Below are 23,452 nucleotides of genomic sequence, written 5' to 3'. Positions count from 1 at the left end.
CGGGACCGTTTCTTAGTGCAAACTAATTTGATCCAGGTTATTCAAAACATGTAACTTTGGGCATGAGTATGCACTAGGCATGTATCTTCCATACATCTAGAGAGAAATGGATTTGGCTTATATGAATGTATGTGTGCCATATCTCCTCCATTCTGGGAAATGGTTTTTCACATTTAATGTTCCTGAAATTAGGATTTTATGACTAATGGGCATATTTAAAGTAGCATTTCTTTTTGGCGTTCATGATATGTTATAATTAATTACAGTGTGCTTACCATCTTTATCATCTTCTAATCAAGAATATATCATATTTATTTTATTTATATCACAAGCCCTTTTCACAAAGGACTTGAAGCACCTTACAATAAAGTCCAGGGAAATGGAAATAAAATTTACTCAGCACAGGAAGTTTCACCTTGTAACAATGTTGAATCTTTTCCAAAGCAGGCTAGAGGGAAATCAAATCCTAGGAGCCTCTGGGTTGTTTCAAAAAGAAATCTCCTATTGGGTGCTAAGAGGACATGGCCAGCTCGAGCCAGCAAGTCTCAGAGCTGCAGAACTCCTTGGTGTCAGACGCAAAGCCAGAAGGAAGCCCGGGGAGCTGCTCTGGCATGACGGCGGCCCTCCAAACCCAGGCAATACCCAGCGCCTGTGACGAGATGGACATACTACGGATATTTAATCAAAATATGCTGACAGCCCATGGCTGCAGAGTGCTAAATCAGAACCAGAGCTGAGGTGATCTTCCACGTGGTATACTCCCGCATGAAAAACCACCACCAAAAAAGTACTCGAGTTTGAATTCTTCTCCTTCTAGCTGCCTTAACAGTGACTTTAGCAGACCAGCATAAGCCTCAGCTATGTTATAAAGATATTTGGTTTAGGCTTCCTAAAACTCTTCAAACCATTTCATGACCCATGTAAGCTTTCCTTCCTTTGTACGTGTTCGGTAAGTCCACCTAGGAGAGCATGGCGATCCAGAGCAATGGTGCACAGGAGCCAAAGAATTTGTCCATTTGCAATTATAATCTTGCTTGGTGTAATGAATTAAACTCATCACTGAGAATAGAGGTTACATAGTAGTTGAAATGTTGTTGAAAAAGCTACTGGTAGCTTAAGGGAAACCAAGGGAAATCAGTCCTGAAGATAAAAGTGGATTTTGGGGGTAGTGTAAGCCCAAGGTGTAAGAATCCTGTTAGTGTGTTAAAACAAGTCAATAGTTTGAAACACATATCTATGATCTTCATGTAGCACAAAATGAGAAAACAAACTATGACCTAATACATGTGAATAGGTACATAAAGTCCTAGAAAATGTTGGGTATATGGGAGAGAACAGTAAAAGGAGACCGTGGTGATAGAAAGTTTGAGACCATTAGAGACTAAATATTGCCCGTTGGTAAGTCACTTGAGTTTTCTGACCCTCAAATGTCTTATCTATCAAAGGGGTATAATAGAAATCTGTATATACTTCTCACCACATGGTAGTAAAGAGGATTTTAAATAGTAAATGCACACAAGAGTGTTTTCTAAAGGCAAAAATGGTGTGCCAACAGGGAGATCATTATCAATGACAATGGTGGTATCAGCATCATTGTCATCGATGCCAATAAGCCAGATAAAGGGGATGCAAGTTCAAATACCTGCAGAGGCCGGGCAGGTCACAGAAAGGAGTGAATGGAAAAGGTCTGCCAGTCTACAAATGAGCAGCCTGTACCCGGCTTCAGTTATTTGTGGCCGTGATCTAAAGCAGGCAGGTAAGGCTAGACTTGTTCTTTTTTTTAACAAAAATAGAATTACGAAGGTTTATATTAAACATCCTGAATTTCAATGTTGTTGCCTAAGTGAAAACACTTAAAAAAATATCAGCAGGGACAACTCAAATAGGTTTGCATGCTCACGTATCCACGGTTTGCAATCTTTGAAATAATACATGAACTTATTCCTTGAAATAGAAAATATTATACAAAATAAGTATCTGTATCATCATCATCCAGCCACCCATCCAGAAAGAGCAATGATCTTAGTTTCCTGTCTTTGGGTGAGAAAAGTTGTTTCTGTGCTTTTAAAGAGAGGTAATACATTTGGTGACTCAAGACACCCTTGGAAATGGAGCAAATGTGTTGTACCTACTTTTTGTTCTTTTCCTACAATTGTGACATACGAAGGTTGGAAGAGACCTTTCAAAACATCTGGCGAAAATTTCCCAATTGTACAGAAGAAAAAAATGGAGGGTTCAAGAGAAGTGACTGTCCTGGGGACATGGCGAATTCTTGGTAGAATTATTATGGCTCAGATTCTGGATCTTGGGCCCCACTGTCTCCAGGGCTCTGGGCTCTCTCTTTTTTTTTTTTTTCCCTTTACCATGATTTTCTTTCTTTGTTTCACAGATTCTTTTTATCTGCTGAACCCTTTCAGCAATTTGGGATCAATAAAAAGAGGCAGAAAAGGCCAAGTCTGCTCAGTGCAATATGACTTTTTCTCTCCCTATGCATTATTGTCACCACCGATCTTCAGTCTCTTATATTCTAAGCAGTTTTCAGTGTTCAAGAGAAGGTACACAGGTTAGCAAAAGAAATCATAAAACCAGCATCCTAATATTTAAATAGGTAGTGTCTAATCCTATCTCTTCCCATTTTTTTTAAGCAAATTGCTTGACCTGCATGAGAACAATGTGAAAAGAACCACGTAGAAATAGGAGCAAGGTCATAAGCTGGTAAAGCTCACTGCTCCTAAACCACAGCAACAGAATCACCAACAGGAAATAAAAAGCCATTGCTGAAGAAAGAGTAAATGTGTAAAGCATTATCTTAGGCAGAGTGAAAACAGGGTGGGTAATGGTGAGGCACCTCAGAGAGATGGAAAAGGTCATTGAGAGGAAAATAACCTTGGGAACTTGGGAAGAGTGCTCCATTACCACAGATGGGAAGGACACGCAGTATCCAGTCAGATGGAACAGACTGAAATGTGATTCCAGTCAAGTGTGAATACCAGCGGATGCACTGCGGACCTATTTGGGGAGCTGCTATGAAAGAATACGAGTCCTGTCCCCACCCCTCAGTCCACGGTTGGACACTGACAAAATTCAGAAGCAGGGGTTTGTAAAGTCATAACCGACACAAAGCATCTTTGTTAATCTGAAGTGAGGGTGGGGGTGGGAAAATGTGATTAAAGATAGATTAGGGGTTTTTCTGCAGAGGGGCACTGACTATTTCACTGAGGTGTTAAAAAGCTGCTACACCATCAGCTTAGATATTTTCCTTTAAGGCAAAGGGATGCCAAGTCGGCCTTTGGAGTGGAAGAGAGGCGGAAAAGAAAAAGAACGATTGATCATTGCCTTTATTGTTAGCTTCCCATGGTTGAGTGTTCACGGACAGAATTGGTTCAACTCCAAGATGCTGTCTTAGAAACGATTATTGTTTTCCACTAAAATACAACTCCAGCAGAAAACACTAATTTAAGTGATAACTGCCTAAATGCTTCGCTATCAAGAATGTGTGTGCTCCCTCATCTTTAGATTTACAAGCACCAGAAAGGAATAAGGATAATAAGTGATAGAAATCATAAAACAAAGGATCTGATAGAAAATGACAAAAGAGAAGGCTGGGATTGGCCCAAGAAGAATGAGGGGGAATCTGGTACTGGAATTTTAAAGTGCCACACAAAACAGCTTTTCTATGCTTTACCAGTTTATTGAGATTCTAGAATTTAATTATTAACTATACTGGTTTCCTTTGCTTGCTTTTGGATTCCTTTGCCATCCATGCTTCAGTATTCTATCAGTTAGAAAAGTCTTCTTAATTCTTTACTTTTTCTACTACAGAATGAGGAAAACAGCTTATGAATGAGGGGTCATCTGTCTACTTTCTTGGATCATTCTTTGGACATTGAAAATACCCTTTGGCACATATTTCCTCCATCATTTGACTTAATTCACTCTTTATTTGTTCATTTGCCTAATATTTATTGAGTGTCTGCTATATGCCAGGCTTTGTGCTAACCAAATGCAGAGAATAAAATAGGACACGGAGATATTTGCAGCTCTTGTCTTCAAAGAGCTTAAATTTAATACTGAACGCAGTTAAACATCACGGTGAGTTCAATAATAGAAGAGACGTGGGGAGCTATGGAAGGGAGACTAACCCAGATTGGGAAGATCAGAAAGGCTTCCTGGGGGGAGAACCCTGTGTGCAAAGACTCAGGTATGTCCAGAAACTATGTATGGAGTGGGGTGATGGTGAGAGATGGGACAGGGACGTGCACTGGAGTCTTCCATGCTGTGTTAAAAGGTATAGTCTATATCCAGGGAACCAAGGGGTCCCACCGAAGACTTATGTGGCAGAGATACTTGTTCAGATATGCATTTCATGGGCATTCTGCTGATAGAATTGTGAACATGGATTAGAAGACAGAGAGATGAGAAGAAAGAAGAGTTGATTAGAACCAATTAGATCTCTGGGCCAAAGATAATAGCAATTTGAGCTAGGGTAGGGGCATCAGTGATTTAAAAATATTTAAGAATCAAAATCGGTAAGGGTTGGCAATTAATTTTGGCTAGAACTGAGGAGGAAGAAGAAGGATTTCTAGGTTTCTGCCTTGAGCAACTGATTGGATGATAGGGTCATGTACTGAGAGAGAATATCAGAAAAGAATCAAATAGAAGAATATATTTGGGATTCAATATGCTGAGTTGCATTTCAGACATTGTATTAGAATTGTCTTATTGGACATCCTAATGGAGATACCCAGGGGACATTTAGATATATTTGGTAAAAGCCTGGAAAAATGGATATCAGGACCATAAACTCCATAGACAGTAATTTTAGTTATGAGTAATGATGATCTCCCATGGGAGACTGCCTAAAAGTAAGGGGAAAAGGGCCTGAGTTTTATAGATACCCTGAGATTTATGGGATAAACAGAGAAGAACGCATCCACAGGACAGAAGTGGCCAGAAACAGGAATGAGAATGAGAAGAATGTAGAACCGGAGATCCAGAGGAAAGAGCATTTCAGGGAGGAAGGAGCAGCCAAAAAAGGAAGTCTGAGATGTGCTGAGGAACGTTTACTAAATTTAGCAAACAGGAGGCTATTATGGATATAGTAAAAGTGGTTACCAGGCAAGTAAAACTAATAGGATGCAGAGTATATGGGGAGTGAAAAAGTAGAGACAGGGTAGACATCCCTTTCCAGAAATCTTTCAGGGAGAGGAATAGTTCCCCACACTTTTGAATCCTGCTGGCAAAGATCCTCCAGAGAGGGGACACCTAATGCAGGAGGAAGGTGGGGTCAAATGGGATCTAGGTCACCAGTGGAAGGAAAGAAGGGGGTGATGCTTTTTCGATTGTAACACCAGTAAGACAGGATGCCTTGAGCTCTCTTCTCACACCCAGCATCTAATGGCTCTGTCCTGCTTCCTATTCAATCGGACATTGCTGTGAGTTAAATCGCATCCATTGAAAAGATATGTTGAAGTCCTAACCTGTGGGACCTGTGAATGTGACCTTGCTTGGAAAGCAGGTCTTTAAAATGAGGTTATGATGGGTCAGATCAGGGTGAGCCCCAAATCAATTGCTGGAATCCTCACAGGGAGAGAGAGATTTGGAGACCTTGAAACACACAAGGAGAAGGTGGCCATGTGAACATGGAGACAGAGACTGGAGTCACGTGCTACAACCGAAGGATGCTAAGGATTGTCAGCAACCCCTGGGAGAGAGGAGAGGCAAGGAAAGATTCTACCTTGCAGCCTCTGGAGGGAATGTGGACCAGCCAACACTTCGATTTTGGACTTGGAGCCTCCAGAAATAAAATAAAAAATACATTTCTGTGGTTTTAAACCATCCAGTTTGTGGTACCTTGTAAAGGTAGCCCTAGGAAACTAATACACATGCTAAGGCCAAGCATTCCTCAGGCTAGTTCCCTAGGTAGAGGTTGTACCACCAACAATCTATTATTAGAGGCAAATATCTCAAGGGCACCGTTAACTCAGGAGAGCAGCTCCTAAAAAGAGTGAAGAGAAAAATGCTCCTCAGATCCAAGGAAGGCAATAGATTATAGACAAATATGCATCTTTCTCATCATGCTGTAGAATGCCACTTCTGTTCTTTCCAGCAGGGATCAAGCTCACACCTACAATCACAGATAACCTCGAATCTAAAGACACTACTATAACCTGCAGTCAGCAGGCTCAGGTGGAGAGGCCTTACTGAGGATGTGTCCACCTTTTTGCTACCCCAGACTACCAATATTCTCTTAAACCTAGATCAATCAAGATGTCTTGAATGTATCTCAAACTGCACCAACTGTTAAATGATACAAAAAGACCAAAGGAATGACCCTTGTCTTTAAGTGGTGACAATTTAATGTTGGCACAAGTGACTTATATGCATGAATTATCAAGAGAATATTACAAATCAGAATGTAATGAGGTGCTAAATTGAGTAAGACAGACTGTAAGACTGTTGTGCAATTCTGAGTCTGGCTCGAGTTGGGCAGAGTTGGTTAGGAAAGCTTTGGGGAAAAAGATGGGACCTGTGCATAGGTAGATATTGGGTTGGTAATGAGGGGGAGCAGTAGTTACAGTGTCTTCTCTGCTTCATGCCACCCTAAGCCTGGGATTTTTCAGCAAGGATGGGGCTGGGTTGGGATAAAGAGCTAAGACCCTAACAAATCCCCAGATTAATCAACAGAAGCAGATACAAGCAAATCTATGGATTTGATGAAATGCTCCTGTGCCTAACCAAGTTCATAGCACCTGGCATCTCAAACACAGCCCCTGATCAATACGTACTTGTTGAATGAAAATATGTCTGAAAACATTAAACGGTTGCCATTTTGGGGTTCTAACATTGTAGTAAGTGCTCTTGTACCTTCTTTTCAAAATTCCTTTTCATCGAAAGAAAAAAATGTTCGTAGTTTCAAGAATCAAACAGTTAGTTATGCAATGTTTGGTTCAAAAATAGCAATCCTTTTCCATCATCACCAATTTCTTCCTTTCCAGAGGCAACCCAATTACTGTTTTTTTTTTGTTAGCTGATTATTTTGGTATTTATCTCTAGGTTTATAAATAACATGCTTTGCTCTTTCTCGCATTTTCAATTTTAGACATTATCTAGTAACTTTTCACTACAGAAGCTGCAATCTAGGCTTTTCCTCTACCTGTCCAGTCTACTCATGTGCCTTTTCCATCTCCCCATTCTCCTGATACCATGCCTGGATCATTATTCAAAGTCTGCATTGTTATGGCCATGTAAATGCTTTTCAGAGCTGACTCAGGTAGTAAATGATGACTATTTCTAATTTATAGAACATATTATTTTTTTATGGGATTGTTTTTTTAAAATTTACTTAACTTTCTACATACTCATCACTCTGGAGACTGATTTCTTTGGGCCACATTCCTGTTGTGCTAGTTAATCATTATGTGTCCTTGGGCAAGTTACTTAACTTCTCTGTGCCACAGTTTTCCCATCTGTAAAACAGGGATGATAATAATACCAACCCACAGTGTAATGGTGTCAATATCCTCAAGTTAAAATACCATCTGGAGCATATCGTGGTCAAAGAAAGTTGGATTTTTTAAAAACTCATTGCAAGGAGGGAGAAGACACATAATGGGGAGCCATGGGGTGCTTCAGCAGAAGGATGTCAGAAAGGGCTGTGTCAGGACATTATAGGGAGAGCTCAAGGAAATAGGTTCACTCTGCATTTGGTGTTGTCAGAGAGTGGGGATAATTGTATGATCGGGTATCTCACTGCATTTTATCTCTAGAAAGGGCTGTCTACAAGAGGCTAAACGCTGTAATTGGTAAATAAAGAACAGTCATTCACTTTAGCCTGGAGAGCGGATGTCTTATACTTTTGTGTTTGGGATAGTGGCCTTGTTTCTGTCTGGGTTGAGGCAAGATTATGAAGTCATCTTGTTTTCATGTTATCTCACTTCATCCTGGTCATAAAGTGGCCTTGTTGAGTGTTGGTGTTCTATAGGTAGTTCGTGTTCAAGGAGAGAACACCACGACGAGCTAGGAAAGCCAGGCTAGCTCCCAACAGCACCTGTGCTTAGATGTTAGCATCAAGCTGGTTCCCAGTGCCAAGGGATGCTTTTCTCTTTCTCAATGGTGAGGATTAGAGGAGCTACCATTTGTAAAAACTATTAGCATAACAGCTGCCAGAGAATAAGCCCTTAAAAGTGTTTGTTATATGACATTAAAAGCACAGCAAGAAAAGAAAAACAGGGAAGTTGGACATCAGAATTAAAAACTCTTGCATGTTAAAGGACACTCAACAGAGTGAAAAGGCAACCTACAGAATGGGAGGTAATATTTGCAAATCATATTTCTAATAACTGGTTGATATCCAGAGTACATAAAGAACTCCAACTCACCACCACCACCACCACCACCACCACCAAGTTATCTCCCTAAAAAGTGGACAAAGGACTTGAACAGGCATCTCTTCAAGGAAGACACACAAATGGCCACTAAGTCCATGAAAAGATGTTCAACACCACTAATAATTAGAGAAATATGAGTCTAAGACACAGTGAGCTATCACCTCACACCCAGTAGGGTGGCTATTACAATAAAACAAAACAGAAAATAACAAGTGTTAGTGAGGATGTAGAGAAAATGGAACCTTTGGGAACTGCTGGTGGGAATGTAAAATGGTGCAGCAACTGTGGAAAACAGCATGGCAGGGCCTCAAAAATTAAACACCGAATTACTACTGATTCAGTGTTCCCACTTCTGAGTATGTACTCAAAAGGAGTCAAAGCAGGCACTTGAACAGATATTTGTACGTCAATATTCATAGCATTATTCACAAAAGCCAAAATGTGGAAACAACTTGTGTCCACTGAACTAGGAATGAATAAACAAAATGTTACAAGATACAAAAGAATATTATTCAGCCTGAAGAAGGAAGAAACTTCTGACACATGCTACAACACGGATGAATTCAAAGACATTACACTAAGTGCAATAAGTGGGTCACAAAAAGGCACATATTGTGTGCTTCCACTTAGATGGGCTCCCTAGAAGAGTCAAATTCACAGAGAAAAAAAAAAAGGTGGTTGCCAAGGGCTGGGGAGGGAGGGTGGGGAGTTAGTGTTTAATGGGGACAGAATTTCTGTCGGCAAAGACGAAAACGTTCTGGACATGGATGGTGATGACAGCTGCACAACAATGTGAATGTCCTTAATGCCACAGAATCGTCCACTTGAAATTTCCTCTTATGTATATTTCAATACAGTAAGTGTTAAATTAAGAAGTAAATAATATCAAGTCCAATTTCTGTTCCAACTGTTTAAATCACCTTTCAAGATATTTAATGCATCAGAATGCCATTTAATATTCATAACTTTAGGAATTATAGACTTGCATTTTTGTTTTACAAATTTAAACAATCTGAGAAATAGTTTAAGTGAGTTGTCCAAGATCATAGTGTCAGAAAGGGGCTGGGCTATGAATTGTATCTAAGTTGTACAGACTTCAGAGTCCACACTCCTAAGAATATAGTCATTCTTATAATTTCTGAGAGAGGTCTCTGAAGAGATTTACTAGGGGCTAGGGCTATAATTTCTGTTTTAACTGCCGATTGGTAGAAAAAAAAATCTATCTTTGCATTCAACAGAGAGCTGAGACATCCCTAAAAAGTGATTGGGGCCACATTAAAAAAATGGCTATTAAACATTATGCAGGAAGCTAATTAGAATTAAAGGTAGTCTTTAAGGGAATTCAGGAGAAGCTGAGATTCTGGGTAAAAATTGTTAGGTCAGGAAACTGTTAAGATGTGACATATGGCTTGCAGTCTCTGGCTTGCCCAGGACATCTTTCTGTATGTACTGAGAAACCAGGGACAGAGATGGAGAGGCAGAATGTACACAGTGCTTATCGACCGTGGGAATTTTGTCAATAGCAAGATTATTTGCTGAGGAGTAGCAGTTCTGTGCTGTCTGTCACTTCCATGCTGCGCATCTCCAATGGAATTACCTGCCCATCTTGCCTGTGTGCTCATTTGCACCCTGGTGCAAAAGAGCAGTCCCAACCCTAGCTGGGCTGGAAATTGCTGGACCTGCAAACTAAGAGAGAGAGAGAGAGAGAGAGAGAGAGAGAGAGAGAGAGAGAGAGAGAGAGAGAGAGAGAGAAAGTGTGTGTGTGTGTGTTGCAAGAAGGCACAAAAGAAAAGGAGAAAAGATTGGGTCTCTGTTTGCCACACTGACACTGCTGGGCCAGTTAGCAGAGTCAAGAGAGTTCTGAGAACTACCAGTTCCCAGTTCTCAGGGTGGGAGACCTTGCTCAGCAGGCTAGGGTGAGACACTCTAGGGGCCCAGGTCAGTGTTGGAGGCACTATGCTTTTCTGCTTGCTGCTGGACCGCCTTCAACATTCCCAACCCAGTGTTACAGGACCCTGAATCGCACATTTCAACTTCTGCAGGGAGCCTGCAAAGAGCTTCTTGGAAAGACTGCAGAGGTCAGGTTTGTCAATGGCCTGGAGGGTGGACTAATGTCCACATTATCCAAGACGTGGGATTGGGGGCCTATAAACACGGGGACAACCTGGGCCAGCTGGATACAAGGAACTTACAAACACAAAACGTTAGAGCAAGAAGGAAAGCGTAGAGGTCTTTTTGACTAATGCCCAAGCTTCACAGGTAGGGAAACTGAGGCACAGGGTGACTGACTGACCTGACAAAGATCATGATGTGTATCAGAGACAGAATACAGAAAACCCAGCTTCTCCAACTTCTACTTTAGAGCTTTCCCATTAAAACTCATACTTCTCAAACTCATCAGACCATAAGAACCCCCTGAAGGGAGTCATAAAAATACAGTTTCTGACCCACTTCTGAATTTATCAGAGCAGTGTCTTCAGGGAAAGAGTCTGGGGATATGTGTACTTCCTAATCTGTGGAGGTGAGAGTATTTTGTGATGCTATATTCATTTCTTTTCAAATTTTAAAAACTGTAACCCATGCCCCATAATACAATGCTTTCATATAAGTCACACAAATATTTTAGAGGTTCATATTTAACAGAAGGGATGAGGAGAAAAAGTTTCTGAAATTAGGAAGGTTGGGTTTGAGACCCAAGTTTCCTTCATTTCCCAGTTTTGTGACTTGAGCAAGTTACTTAGCTTCTTTGTGCCACAGTTTCGCTCATTGATCAAATGGGTATGATGGTGATCCTTACTGCACTGGGGTGGGGTGGGCATCAAGTAAAAGTAAGTGAGGGAAGGTATATAAAGTGCTCAGCATAACAGCTAGCACAGAGGGAAGCAAATGCCTCGAGTCGAGAGCAAAACACTGCGTGGCTCTGCATTTGGGGGACGAGTGGGCCTGTCCCTGCGCCCTCCACAGCCTTGAGACAGCGTCATGGACTTGGCCCCCATGAGCCAGTGGGCTGGGAACCCCTCCAGAGGAGAAGCAGTTGGGCCAAACCACTGCCTGGGGCCAGAGGGGGCTCCCGGACCCGGACATCCAAGTTGGGCTGAGGAAGAACTTTGAACCAAGTGGCTCATATGCAACACAAATCCAGCTTTGGAAAGGGAATGTTATTGGAACTTAAATTCCTGACCTCAAAATCAAGAGTGAAAAGTGAAGTCTCTCCCAGACAGGAGCAGCCTCTCTGGTCGGCCTGTGGCTAAGGCTCCCCCCCTGGGGCTCCTGCCGGGTTCTTTGCGTTGACTCTGCCACAACTCATCATGATGGGTATAAACAGTGTTTTTCAAAAGTATCTCATTTAAAAATAACTGCAAAGATCTGAAGATTCACAAAACAGACAAATCAAGACAAAAAAAATAGATATTTTGAATATCTTTTGTAAAATAAATTCCTCCAAGCTGGGACATTCTGATCTGCCCCCTTCCCAACAATTATCCATTTTCACCATCAGACATGATGAAAAGCAGGAAATGAATAAAATGTAGGCAGTTACTAAAGACATTAGTTAATTCACTTATTTAATAAATATTTATTGAGTATCCAGTATGAATCTAACACCAGGAATCCTGTAGTGAAAGTCTCTGCATGACAGAGTAAGAGTGAGAGGAGAAAGAAAAGCCTAGAAAGAGCCTAACATGAAGTTAAAACACAGTATGTTAGGAGAGGTGGGATAAACAACTTCACAGTGTAAATGACTTAAAAAAAAAAGAGAGACAATCATCAATGTGCATAATAACTGCTGTGAGCTATTCGGAAAATCCAAAACAAAATTAAATTACAGTGGGTGTAATTTGATTAACAAGACAATTTATAATAGCAATAGAAGAAAATACTTTCCCCAAACCTAAAATATATAAGGGGAAGAAGTTTCATGAACTGAAAACAATTCCATGGACCCCCTTCTTCCACATCCTACATCCAGCCCCATGATGGAGGGAGGGGCCAGATGTGTGAGACCGTCCTGCACCAGTGCTTTAGTTTTGAGAGGGTATCAGTTCTAACCTCTCTATGGCTGTCAAGACAAATTTACTTTTCAGGTTCTGGGTGGTGACTATAACCTCAAAGTCGGCAAATTCCCATAAAAATTTAGTTATGAGCAATGATATTTAAGGGTTATTGTCAGTGAGACATGCCGTTTACATGGTCCTTTAGTAGAGCTAAGGTTTATCTATGGATCAAGTCAAGTTTTGTCCTTGGGATGTGCTATTTTTGGACATTTGTAGAATTGTTATTTAACTGAAAGTGCTCTCTAAGGCTTATGTGGAGGGAGGTTACAAGAAATTTTGACAGGAGGTTCGTTAGCATATGTATTATGGCATGTTACTGAGAATTCAGTTGCCTTGAAAGCACACATCCTCTCCTCTAAGTGGTATTTCTTTCTGGCCTCACTATGAGAATTCACAGAATTTCCCTGAGAGAGTTGATCTGTCTTTAACTCATGGATTTGTGCACCTGTCCTTTCTCCATTGCCCTTTTTGCTTTGGTTTCCAGGAAGCTTAGAATCCAATTTTCTGTTTATCTTAAATAATGGAACAGGTCTTTACATATATGACCCTACATGTATGTTCAACCCCCAACAATTTTCTCTTTACCTGTATTGTGTCACTTAATTATAGTTTTCCAGTTGAAATAAGTTGTTATAAACTGTTATAAATTATGTGGGAGATATAAGAAAAGAAATGAATGAATGAATGGACAGCTGCGTGAACAAATGAATGAGGAATTTTTGCTTTGTGATGCTAGATAAATAAGATAATCATTATATTAGCTAAGCAACTGAATTCTTGGACCACTCTAGGCAACCCAAAGCTTATTGATTTTGATACACTATTTTCATTTAGAATTAACCAAGGTACTATTTTTTAAAAAGGATCTACAACACCTTTAATGCGCTCAGTTACAAACTGTGACTTTCCAGTTGGGAAGCCCCTTTGCCCCATATGACCAATTGAGGGGGGTCTGGCACAGGCACCCTGGTTATATTTCTTCTGTACAGTTTGACATTACTAATGAATGTTCCAAACTCCTTTATTTAGACTTTTAAGAAAACTAAAGCTCAACCATTTACGAGAGGGGAGGTAAACCAGTGCTTAGATTATAATGTAGCTGCACGTATATTTTCTGCCTCGTACACTGACAGCAAACTGCAAACCCTATAACAATTTGGAAGGCTGTCTTATTCTTCCATCTGCGGGAGCCACTGTTATGCTAGTGCTGGGATCCAGATTTTTTTCCCAGGTGAGTTATTTCCTAGGATTTGAAATTATGCTGCTCTATACAAGAACCAGCTCTGAGCTAACCTGTCCAGGCAGATCAGAAATAGGAGGAGCCACTGGCTGGAGCTCAGCTTCTGGAAGAAAATGCTTGAGGAGAAAGGAAATGACACTCTTCTCAGCATCTCACCCCGGTAGCTACACCTGGGTATCTGCTCGATTGGCATAGATTGAGGGTTAGAGCAATTTGGCTCCAAAGGTGCTGAGGTTTTAGTACTGTCCACTAAAGAATGCACTACAGTCATAGAAAATAATGACAGTCAAGTCATAAAGGTGAAGTTTTGTTGTTGTTTTGAGGAGGCTTTCATGTTGTCAAAAACATTTTAGTTGTGTAGTTCATGTCAGTTTGTCTCTTTAGAACAGAGCTCTTTGGGCAGGAAATGTGTGCAGTGACTGTCCTAATGATGGGCTTCACTAATGTTGAGTAATAACAGCAACAATAACAGACATCAGGAAATAATTCTTTAGTGTCATGTATGGGCTGCATGTGTTGGAAAGGATTTTATTTTACTTAAGAAAGAGACAAAGACCAAACTGGTACCTGATCTTCAGATCACAAGGTCATTGCCAAGAGACCAACTTTAAAAATTCTGTGTAATTAACCAACTAAACATAACATAACCAATCACGTGGTGACTTTGTTTGTGCTATGACACCTACAGAAAAATCCAGCCTTTTCATCAAACTCAATTCACAGTACCCAGCCACAGCTCTGTACTTTGTATCTTCTGTGTCAAACTCTATTTTCAATCCTTTATGTCAAATTTAAATTCATGGCAACTGCATTCAGATCTTGATAGAATTGCCCTAGACCCCAAAGCCATTCCACAAGACACACACACATGCTCACAGATCGATGCACACACGTTCGAATTGGGTTTGCACTCATTTCGCCTAACCCAGAGTCAAGAGTTTTGAATGACTGCCTGTTAGCTAGAGCTTCAGCAAGTTTTCGGTTAAGTACCTGCTGAACACAAGGGTATTAAGCAATTGTGTCTTCACCCCTCAGGTGAAGAAATCATATCAGCCAAACTCTTGTTTGCGATGAAAATGGACCCTTACATTTTCTGTGGTATTTTCCCGTTACTGAAGCTTAAATTGCTATTAGTCTTAAGTGAACTGAACAAATTGGTGTGAGCGATGAAAAATGGATAAGTTTGACTCTGAACACACCATTCTGCTTTGTCCACCAAAATGAGGTCTTGATTAGGCAGAAAGCCAAGAAAAATACCCTATCAACTTACAATCTGATAGAACGTCCAAAAGAAATCACTCACAGTGCTATCACTAAGGAAACATTCTAGACGGCTCTGAGATATGAACTGACCTCTTCTATGGAAATCATCTTTGCCTGGGTATCCATATATGTATAAAAGGCCACAGTTTTTAAAAGCTCATTTTCTCCCTAATAATTGTCTGTTTTTAAAAAGCTATCAGCAGGTGCACCTCATTTCAAAAGGCTCTTGTCCTTCCTAATACAATATTCATCACAATTACATAGTATGAAATAAAAACCAGCAAAACATAAGCGAAGAGACTTCAATTAAATGCAACATAATCTGCAGAAAAAAATGGTTCTGTAGCTAAAATCAGGTTCTGATGCTAGAAAAAAGGGAATATATTTCTACGTATTTTTAATTATATAGAATTTCCTCAAACATGATTTTTCATAATATATTCCATTAAGTTAACATCATATTTGAAGAAAGAGCATTTTCCGATTTCATTTTCAGCCTGATTTTGAGCAATTACAGTGTCATTGTTCCGCGGTAGAAAGGTTGAATTCATTTACTGTGTGGTTATGCTAGTTATGATTGATGTCTCTTCTCCAAATGATAAACCAATCACCCCAATGATGTAATGTCATTTTAAGAGTGCCATAATCACATTTCTCTCAAACTAGAAGCTCTGATGAGTTCTAATAAAGATTTATGGTAGATTAAAGGCCTTCATAATATCAACAATAGATTGCTCATTTGATGAGAGATTTGATTAGGTAATTTTTTTGGAAAAAGACTATGAGTTTACTAAATATATCAGGCCTGGCTTTGAAGAAGGGCATGGGCCATCATAAGTAGCAGTCCATCATTCCATCTTCCGAATGAATCATCTTTACTGCATTCAGGAGGTCCTCTCTAATTGTAGAGGCTGAGGCCAATGGTGGCATACAGTCATGGATGAAGCCAAAACACAGTCTCATCAAGGAGCAGTCTTGGCCTGGGAAGCTCGGTACTGCTTTTGATGGGATATGTTAATGAACATCAAGAGTGGCCAATTCAGAAGATAAGTCCAAAGCCTGGGGGGTTCGGAGCAATTTATTTCTGCAAATGTCTCTTCTTGGGACATGGGTACTTAACCCTAGATATTTCCCACTCCTACATTCACATTTTTGAGCTTATCACCAGTAGGAGAAATCAAAACAGTCATGATTATTGCTGGGCTTGGGGCAATTCTACATAAGGTTTAGAGGTTGGGGGCTAAGGCAGTAGTCACAAAATCCTCAAGACTAGGACAGAACTCTGTGACCAGTCTCTTGGCTCTGTGACTATGAAAACCACGAGAGAACTTGGGATTCAGAGGCAGTATTTATCATGGTACCATGTGATCAACTTGTTACATTCAAGTGAAGTGGCCAAGTAGAGGGTTATAGGAAAGGTCACCCCCCAAAACCCTTCAGACTTGGCAAGACATTCAGTATTCATGTCAAGGGAACACATTTTAATTGCAAAATCACTGAAACAAGCAAGGAAGAAAAAGTCAGAAGCCAAACATCAAAAAACAAGAGATCTGAGATGTACACCGACTGGGCATGCTAGGATGTCCAGGGCCACTCAGCTATGACCAGGCTTGTAGCGAGACAAAAATCCACTGTTCCATTGTCTCTCTGCACTTCACCTTTGAGGCCTGCAGGCTCTCATGTGCAGCAATGGGCAAACTCCTTCCACTGAAGGAGGTCCAAGCCCTGTTAAGATAAGCAAATCCTCTTTGGTAACTGACCTTCCACAAACGAATCCTGGAACTGCAATGCCAGCAAACGACAAATGCATGTCACCTTGACGTGCTACCTTCTCCCCACACCGCCTTCTCTCCAGCCCTTGTTTCAGAGTTGTCTTTTTGCTGAAGACTCAAGAACGTAACATATACAACATCACACATTCAGACACCACAGTTTCCTTACCACTGCTGGAGGCCTGCTGGGGCCCTGAGCATGCTCTGAGCAGGTATGAATTGGGGGAGAATTCCTCGTCAGGGTTGGTGTCCATGATTTGATGGGAGGTGTTGCTGTCTAGCAATGGCATCTGGCAGCTAACTGGTGGAGGATTATGGGAGCTAGGCAGCTGAGCAGATGGAAGGAGGCTAGACGAGGATGTAGGTGGAATGGGACGACCTGGGAAAGAGGACAGAGGGGGTAAAGGTCAGCAATGAGTGTCATGAGAGCATCCAGAGAAAGTCACATTGAACCACCTCACAATACAAATAGCCCCCACCCCCAAAAAAGAAATGCTCCAGATCTATCTTTTAAAGTGGTTTGAGGTTTCTCCAAATGTCCAAATGTGTACTACAGGAAGTTGCATATTTCAGAAAATGGGCATTGGCAGAAATCTCCATCTTAAACAGCTGAAATGGCATCATTCAGGAAAACATCTACATCTTCTTCCTCTGCCTGCTCCAGTCCTAATCCAAGTCCCTATCATCTCTCACTGGACTCTCCTTGCTGCCCTCCCTGCTTCCACTCTTGCCCCATACCCATCTACTCCTCACTGTCCCCATCCCTTCTCCACAGCAGCCAAAAGGACATTTTAAAGACAGAAATCAGGTCATATCACTTTCCTGCTGGGCACCCTCCAACAGCTTACCATTGTATGTAGAAATAACCCCAAACTCCTATGATGACCTACATGTCTTGTCTACTCTGGCACTAGCGGCCTCCCCTACCTCACTTCTAAGAGTGGCCCTTACCGCTCTGCACTTGGCCCTTTATTGTCCGGCCAACACGGAGCTTTACTTCTGCTGCTTGAACATGCCGTGCCACGCCATCCTGAGTCTTTACACTTCCTGCCTCCCTCTGTGGAATGTTCTTCCTCACCACCTCACTGATATTCACAAGCCTGCCTGTTCTCTTCATGCAAGCCTTCCCTATTTGCCTTCTCGAAAGGCACCCTCTTACCTGCACTGTGTCTGTTTAAATTTCTTCATAGCCCTAATTACTATCTGAAGGTGGACATCTTTCTATTTTATTCCTCTCTGTATTTTCCATCTCATCCTAACAAGTAGCACCTGTTGAATGAATGAACAAATAAATAAGGTAGACTCAAACCAAACTGATTAGTGTGGGGTAGAAGTGGAGGGTGGACAGAGTGACTCATCTGTATCCCAAAGAATTGGCCAATGCCCCACTCTCTCCACCATGTAGATTGGTTTTGCTTTTCCTCACCACCCCATCGGGGAATTCCTACAGAAAGAAGCACTGCCTCCCTAGTCACGAGAAGGAGCAGCCATCCTGGCAGGTGGGGAGAGACTTGCAGCTGCCCTGGGGTCAAAAAGTTTTCCCACAGAGAAAGCTGCTGCAACCTCTCTTCTTATGGGGCGGGGAGCTCCTGGCAGCCAAGCTGCAGAGTGAAGATAATCGCCCTGTGGCCTTTCGCCTGACTCACCCTTACCCCTTGGGGTCTCATGTTGCTTGCTTGCTGGTTTTGGTTTGTTCATGTGGGAAACTCGGAAAAATGAGCCAGAGACAGCAGCCTACAGGATGCCCTAAAGCTAAGGTGTGGAGGCATGGATAAGGCGATGAGAAAGTAAACTCAAGAATTGGGTTAGAGTTTCAATTCAGGCAAAAAGTGCCTCAGGAAGCACATGAATCAGAAGGGATGTGTTTTCCTGCTTTTAGATGTGTTATATATATGAATACATTTCCAGGCACCTCAAATGGATGCCAATTTTTGACATCACTTTCATATCTGTATTTATTAACATATTCCTCAGTGCATTGTTATTGACAGATCAGTTTGGTTCAGTACAGTGTAGGGGCATCTTCTTGTGTTACACCCTGCTGGACACTGAGGATACAAAATCAGAAAGACATGCTCCTCACCCTCAAGGAGCTCACAGGCTATCATTCAGCAGAGTTCAAATAGGGGGAGGCAGACAGGTAAACACATCACCTCAGTACCACATGACAAAGAGCAGGACGGTGGCATGTAAAGACATGGTGCTGTGGGGGTGGAGAAAAGAGACACTTGGTCCAGCCTGTTCAGGCAGAAGTAGGGGTGGAGAGTCCAACAAAGACTCCTGGGAAAGGTGATGCCTGAGGAGTCTTCCAAAGAAGAGGAAAGGGGCCTCTGGGAAGTAGAAATATGATGAACGATAGCACAGAAGCACCACTCTGGCAGCCTACCACCTGTTCTGAGCGTGGGGGTAGCAGAAAGAGACAGGAAATAAGACTCTCAAAGTGTAAATAATAGGGGCTCCTGCTCTGTTACACAATTAAAACAGAATCATCCTTGAAATACATCAATGGATAAATGAGGTTTGATTAGAAAAATTCATTTCATTCATAACTGTTTGGGAGCCATAAAGGGCATGCTAATCTTCCCAGATGCTCTGGCAAAGGTGGACTGAACACATCAGAGCTGTATCAGAATCTGTGCTAACATTTAACCTATACCTTCTCCCACAGGTCTCCTGTACTAATAACACCTATCATTATTACTATTTTAACTGCTAATATTTTTGCACAGTGATTATCTGCCACTCCCTGGGCCAGTGACTTTACATATAGTGTCTCATTTATTTCTCAAAACAATCCTACGAGGCCAGAATGATTAGAATCCCCATTCTACAGATGAGGAAACTGAGGCACAGAGCAGTGAAACTCCACATCTAGCAGGTGACAGGGGCCAGAAGTCAGACTCAAGTTACTTTACTCCAGAATCCACCTGCTAACCACTCTGCATGGTGTTTGCCCAAGCAACATGGGGACAAAAAAGGAAGAAGGTGACTAGGAGAATTTGGGGGGGCAGTTTACAGGAAATCATGTTTTCAATCTCCCATCTCCCAATTCTAAGACACCCTCAATATTTTAAATAAGAGTCTACTGCTGACAGTGGTTGTGTAACATCTTTGTATGTCGACAGATAGTAACTGCACTAGTTGGGGTGAGAATTGGATAATGTATATAACTGTTGAATCACTATGCTGTATACCTGATGCCAATATAATATTGTGTATCAACTGTACTTCAATAAAAAATATAAAAACAGAAATATTTCTAGTAAGAAACATTCCTTTGAATGAATGGTTATATATAGCAGCTATCATCCAGGAGAGTTCAAAGTTTTTCTCATAATTCTGTTATGAAGTTCAAAGTGGCCCCTTCATAGATGTTACCCTCTGCCTTCTTCAAGGCTGCCGAATGCAGAGATGTCCTGGTCAGGGTGCTGTGTAGTCAGTGTTGACATCCACTTACCAGCAAGGTTTTGGTGGGAACTAACTTTAACTCGCAATCAATAGGCTTTAAAGTCTGTATTATTGAGCAATATCTGAAACTGCATGTTGAAGAACAAGGATGGCTGGAAGCCAATTTCTAAATTCCTTTGAGTGACTGAGGTGGAACTGAAGTTCAACTGCAATTTTCCAGGAGCCTGATATGATAGTTGCTGTGAAATCATTCTTTACATGAACTTTTTGAAATTTTGTTCAGCATGAATTCATTTCATACAGTTCAGACAGAACTGCTTTTTCAAATTTATACTAATACAGACAATGGAAGAGCGGTTCTAACACTGTGAAAGCACTGGGGTTGCTTCAATGTACTGAAGCACAGAGCCCAGAACTGTCTGATTCCTGCCCCTCTCTGGTGCATGGATAGCTCCTTAAACTGGTACACGGTGGCTCCATACTTTGGTAGCTCCTTAAACTGCTTGCTAGTACCAACCACTACCTGGGAAATTTCTCAGTCTGTAAATCTGTCCCCAGTCAAATTGTATGTTGTTCTCTATTTGCTATGTCATTGGGTGATTTTGTTCACTCGTGCTACATTTCCCCCCATGACTATTCCAACTGACAGAGACCATCTGTACAGGCACAAACAGGTTCCAAAGTACAGGGGAGAAAGCTGGAGCATATACAGGCTCATTTTATATCCCATGCTTTCTTACTAAAATACCCTGTGTGAGATGGGCACATAAACAGGGGCTATGCATTTACCTGGCTTCTACTTTACACACCACAGAGGCTTTCTGACCCCAAAACTATTTCTGAAGTTCCATTTTGAATGGGTATAGAGTCCTGGGAAAATGCTCAGAAAACAGAGTTTAACTGATCTGTTAAAAAGCAAGAGGAAATATGCAAAAGCAGCAACATGTTGTTCATTAAACTCAAGTGGTCTTGTGTATGTGTGTATTTTCCAAGATCTCTGTGTACATCAAAGTCTGCCTTTGATCTGTATGATTGGATTCCCCCACGACTTCAGAAACAGAGACTAATGCAAATTTTGTTAATTTAACTTTTTTCAAATGAAAAATATTTTGTGATAGCTTTAAGGCATGAAAATTTTCTGACTAAAAGCTCTCTAGATGGACAAAGCAGTTCCCTCACTAATGCTAATAGACAGGTAGTGGCTGTTTGAAACACTGCCTGTGTAAAAAAGGATTCTGAGGTTGTCCTGGGCTCCAATCCCAAGCCCTCAATGGTTCTTTCTACTATTTCCCACATTAGACAAGAGTGACTGTTAGAAAATGAATGAGGTATAAACCCCAAACTCATTGGTTCTCTCTGGAATGCACTACAGAGGTCACCCTAGGGGATAATTAACCATGGGCAGAAACAGAGCTCCCAGAAAGAGCCTCAGGAATGGCTCACACAGAATGATTTGCAAAGAGAGAAAGAATTTCTTGGGTCAAAACTAGAAATCTACTGGGGGTTCATACGTTCAAGGATTTAATAAAAATCCGGCCTTTTAAAAAGTTGCATATTGTAAAAGGATTGTATTAACATAGGCAAAACACTTGGTTAGAGGATTTAAACAATTGTCCTAATGGCATTTCCCAGTACTTGCTATTTATTCAGATGTCTGACTAAATGGTGCATTTTTTTCCCCAAATGCTTGGGTTTTGTGAAGCCCATATTTTGAAATAGTTAAGAAGAGAGGTATATGAATATATGGGTAAATAAAAATAATTTCAATGCCTGAGATACTGCCCTCCTTTTGTTGGAAATCAGCACATTTTTTAACAATGCGTCCAACTCGCTCTCAAGTTCCACAAGAACTTTGTTCAGAAAAGTTCATCTGAGTTTTCAAGTTCAGCCTGGTTCTGCACACAGCACTTGCAGAAGGCTGTGCTCTGGGACATTCTTCCTCAAGAGATGCCAGGCTTCAATATGGTGCTGGGGTGTGGTATTCATGGCCACCAGCACGCAAGGCACAAGGTACCTTGACAAGGGTGCTAGCTGGACTGGCGGCCCCCAAGGAACAGGGGAGGGGGGAATGAAGCCCCTGCACACCTGTTCAGCCTATTTTATCTAAGTGTCAGGCTCAGGGATTTTTGTTATGTCCCTTCCACAATTATCACAACAACACTTTCTAAGAGATGTTAAAAACACACCCAAAGGCCAAACCAAGATAGGCACTCAGGTTTGGGAACTTCCGAAACTACAACAGACTATGCCTAACCCTGGACTTGCCTCACATTCAAATTCACCTGCTAATTGGCTTCATGCATCCCCTTCTCAGCTTCTCTTCTGCCCAAATGAAATCCTGGACTCTGATGGACATGACCATCTAATTGTGTTTTGCAAATGTTTATTTTTCCCTTCATGCCTGCGGTATTTCTCTGTACTGAGCAACCTATTCGCACCTCTTGGCCTACCCAATTCTACCTGTCCTGCAAAGCCCAAGTGAGCACTGGAGGGGACACAGACTTTGGAGCCAGGCTGACTGAGCTCTGCCACTGCCACTTTCTGTGTGAGTTTGAGTAACTTCACCTCGCTGGGCCGCCCAGAGGATGCACTGATTTCATATGCTGTTGCCAAGGCTGGAGAAAATATACATGAGGTCCTTAGAATTGTGTGATACAGAGTAGGTACAAGGGCCTCGATGGAGCTAATGAGGTTTGCGGTGTATTGTTTCCAGTTGTTTCACGAGCACCTACTGTGTGTGCATGTCTGTGCCCCAGGAGGTAGGCTGTCACTGTCTGGGAGACGGTGAAGCTGGAATGATGTGGCCGTCTTGCCACTCAAGGGGAGAGGCTGCCTGAGAATGGAGTCAACAGGGAGGAAAGCAAAGATGGGTTGAAGGGAGAGACAGTTCTGACGGCATCGTTAGAGTACTGGACTCAGCTGGGCCCGCAGCAACTCCGCGGCTACACTTCCTAATGAAGGAACTGATTTGGTCTCCACCTTACTCCCATTTTCTGTTCTGTTTTGGATTTTCTTTAAGCCAGTGTTGAGTTGGCTTTGTTAACTAGAACCAAAAGCATCCCATCTAAAGCTGGATCACCAGGCCCAAGTCAGAAAATGACTTGGCAAGTGCCACCCAGCTACTGAGCAGAATTGAAAATAGGTCCCAGGTTTTCTGCCTCTGGAATTATGAAATCTTCATGTTCTAAAGGCTGACTCCCTTCCTGCTAAATCACCGGAAGTGCAACATGTGGGTCCCAGAGAAACCACTTATGGTGGGAGGTATCTAGTCTATTTGTAAGAATATTGCGCCCATTACAGAGCAGGGGAGAAATGCAGGCAGAA

General features: G+C 41.7%; 1 protein-coding gene across 17 annotated transcripts in view; it reads right to left on the bottom strand.

Annotated features, from left to right (window-relative positions):
* The window catches only part of TENM2 (teneurin transmembrane protein 2), a 1,157,254-nt gene that overhangs the window by 334,101 nt on the left and 799,701 nt on the right, over positions 1-23,452 (bottom strand). For 16 of the 17 annotated variants that reach the window (XM_073231871.1, XM_073231863.1, XM_073231878.1 and 13 more), the window contains one exon: positions 16,890-17,099. The exons of the other annotated variant lie outside the window; for it this stretch is intronic. In XM_073231871.1, coding sequence (XP_073087972.1) covers positions 16,890-17,099 — 210 coding nt within the window. The remainder of the gene's footprint in view (positions 1-16,889; positions 17,100-23,452) is intronic. 17 annotated transcript variants of the gene reach the window in all.

This window comes from Manis javanica, chromosome 1 (genome assembly GCF_040802235.1).
Source record: "Manis javanica isolate MJ-LG chromosome 1, MJ_LKY, whole genome shotgun sequence".
Classification (NCBI taxonomy): domain Eukaryota; kingdom Metazoa; phylum Chordata; class Mammalia; order Pholidota; family Manidae; genus Manis; species Manis javanica.
The sequence above is the reverse complement of the archived record's forward strand: the minus strand, read 5'-3'. Positions and strand labels throughout refer to the sequence as shown.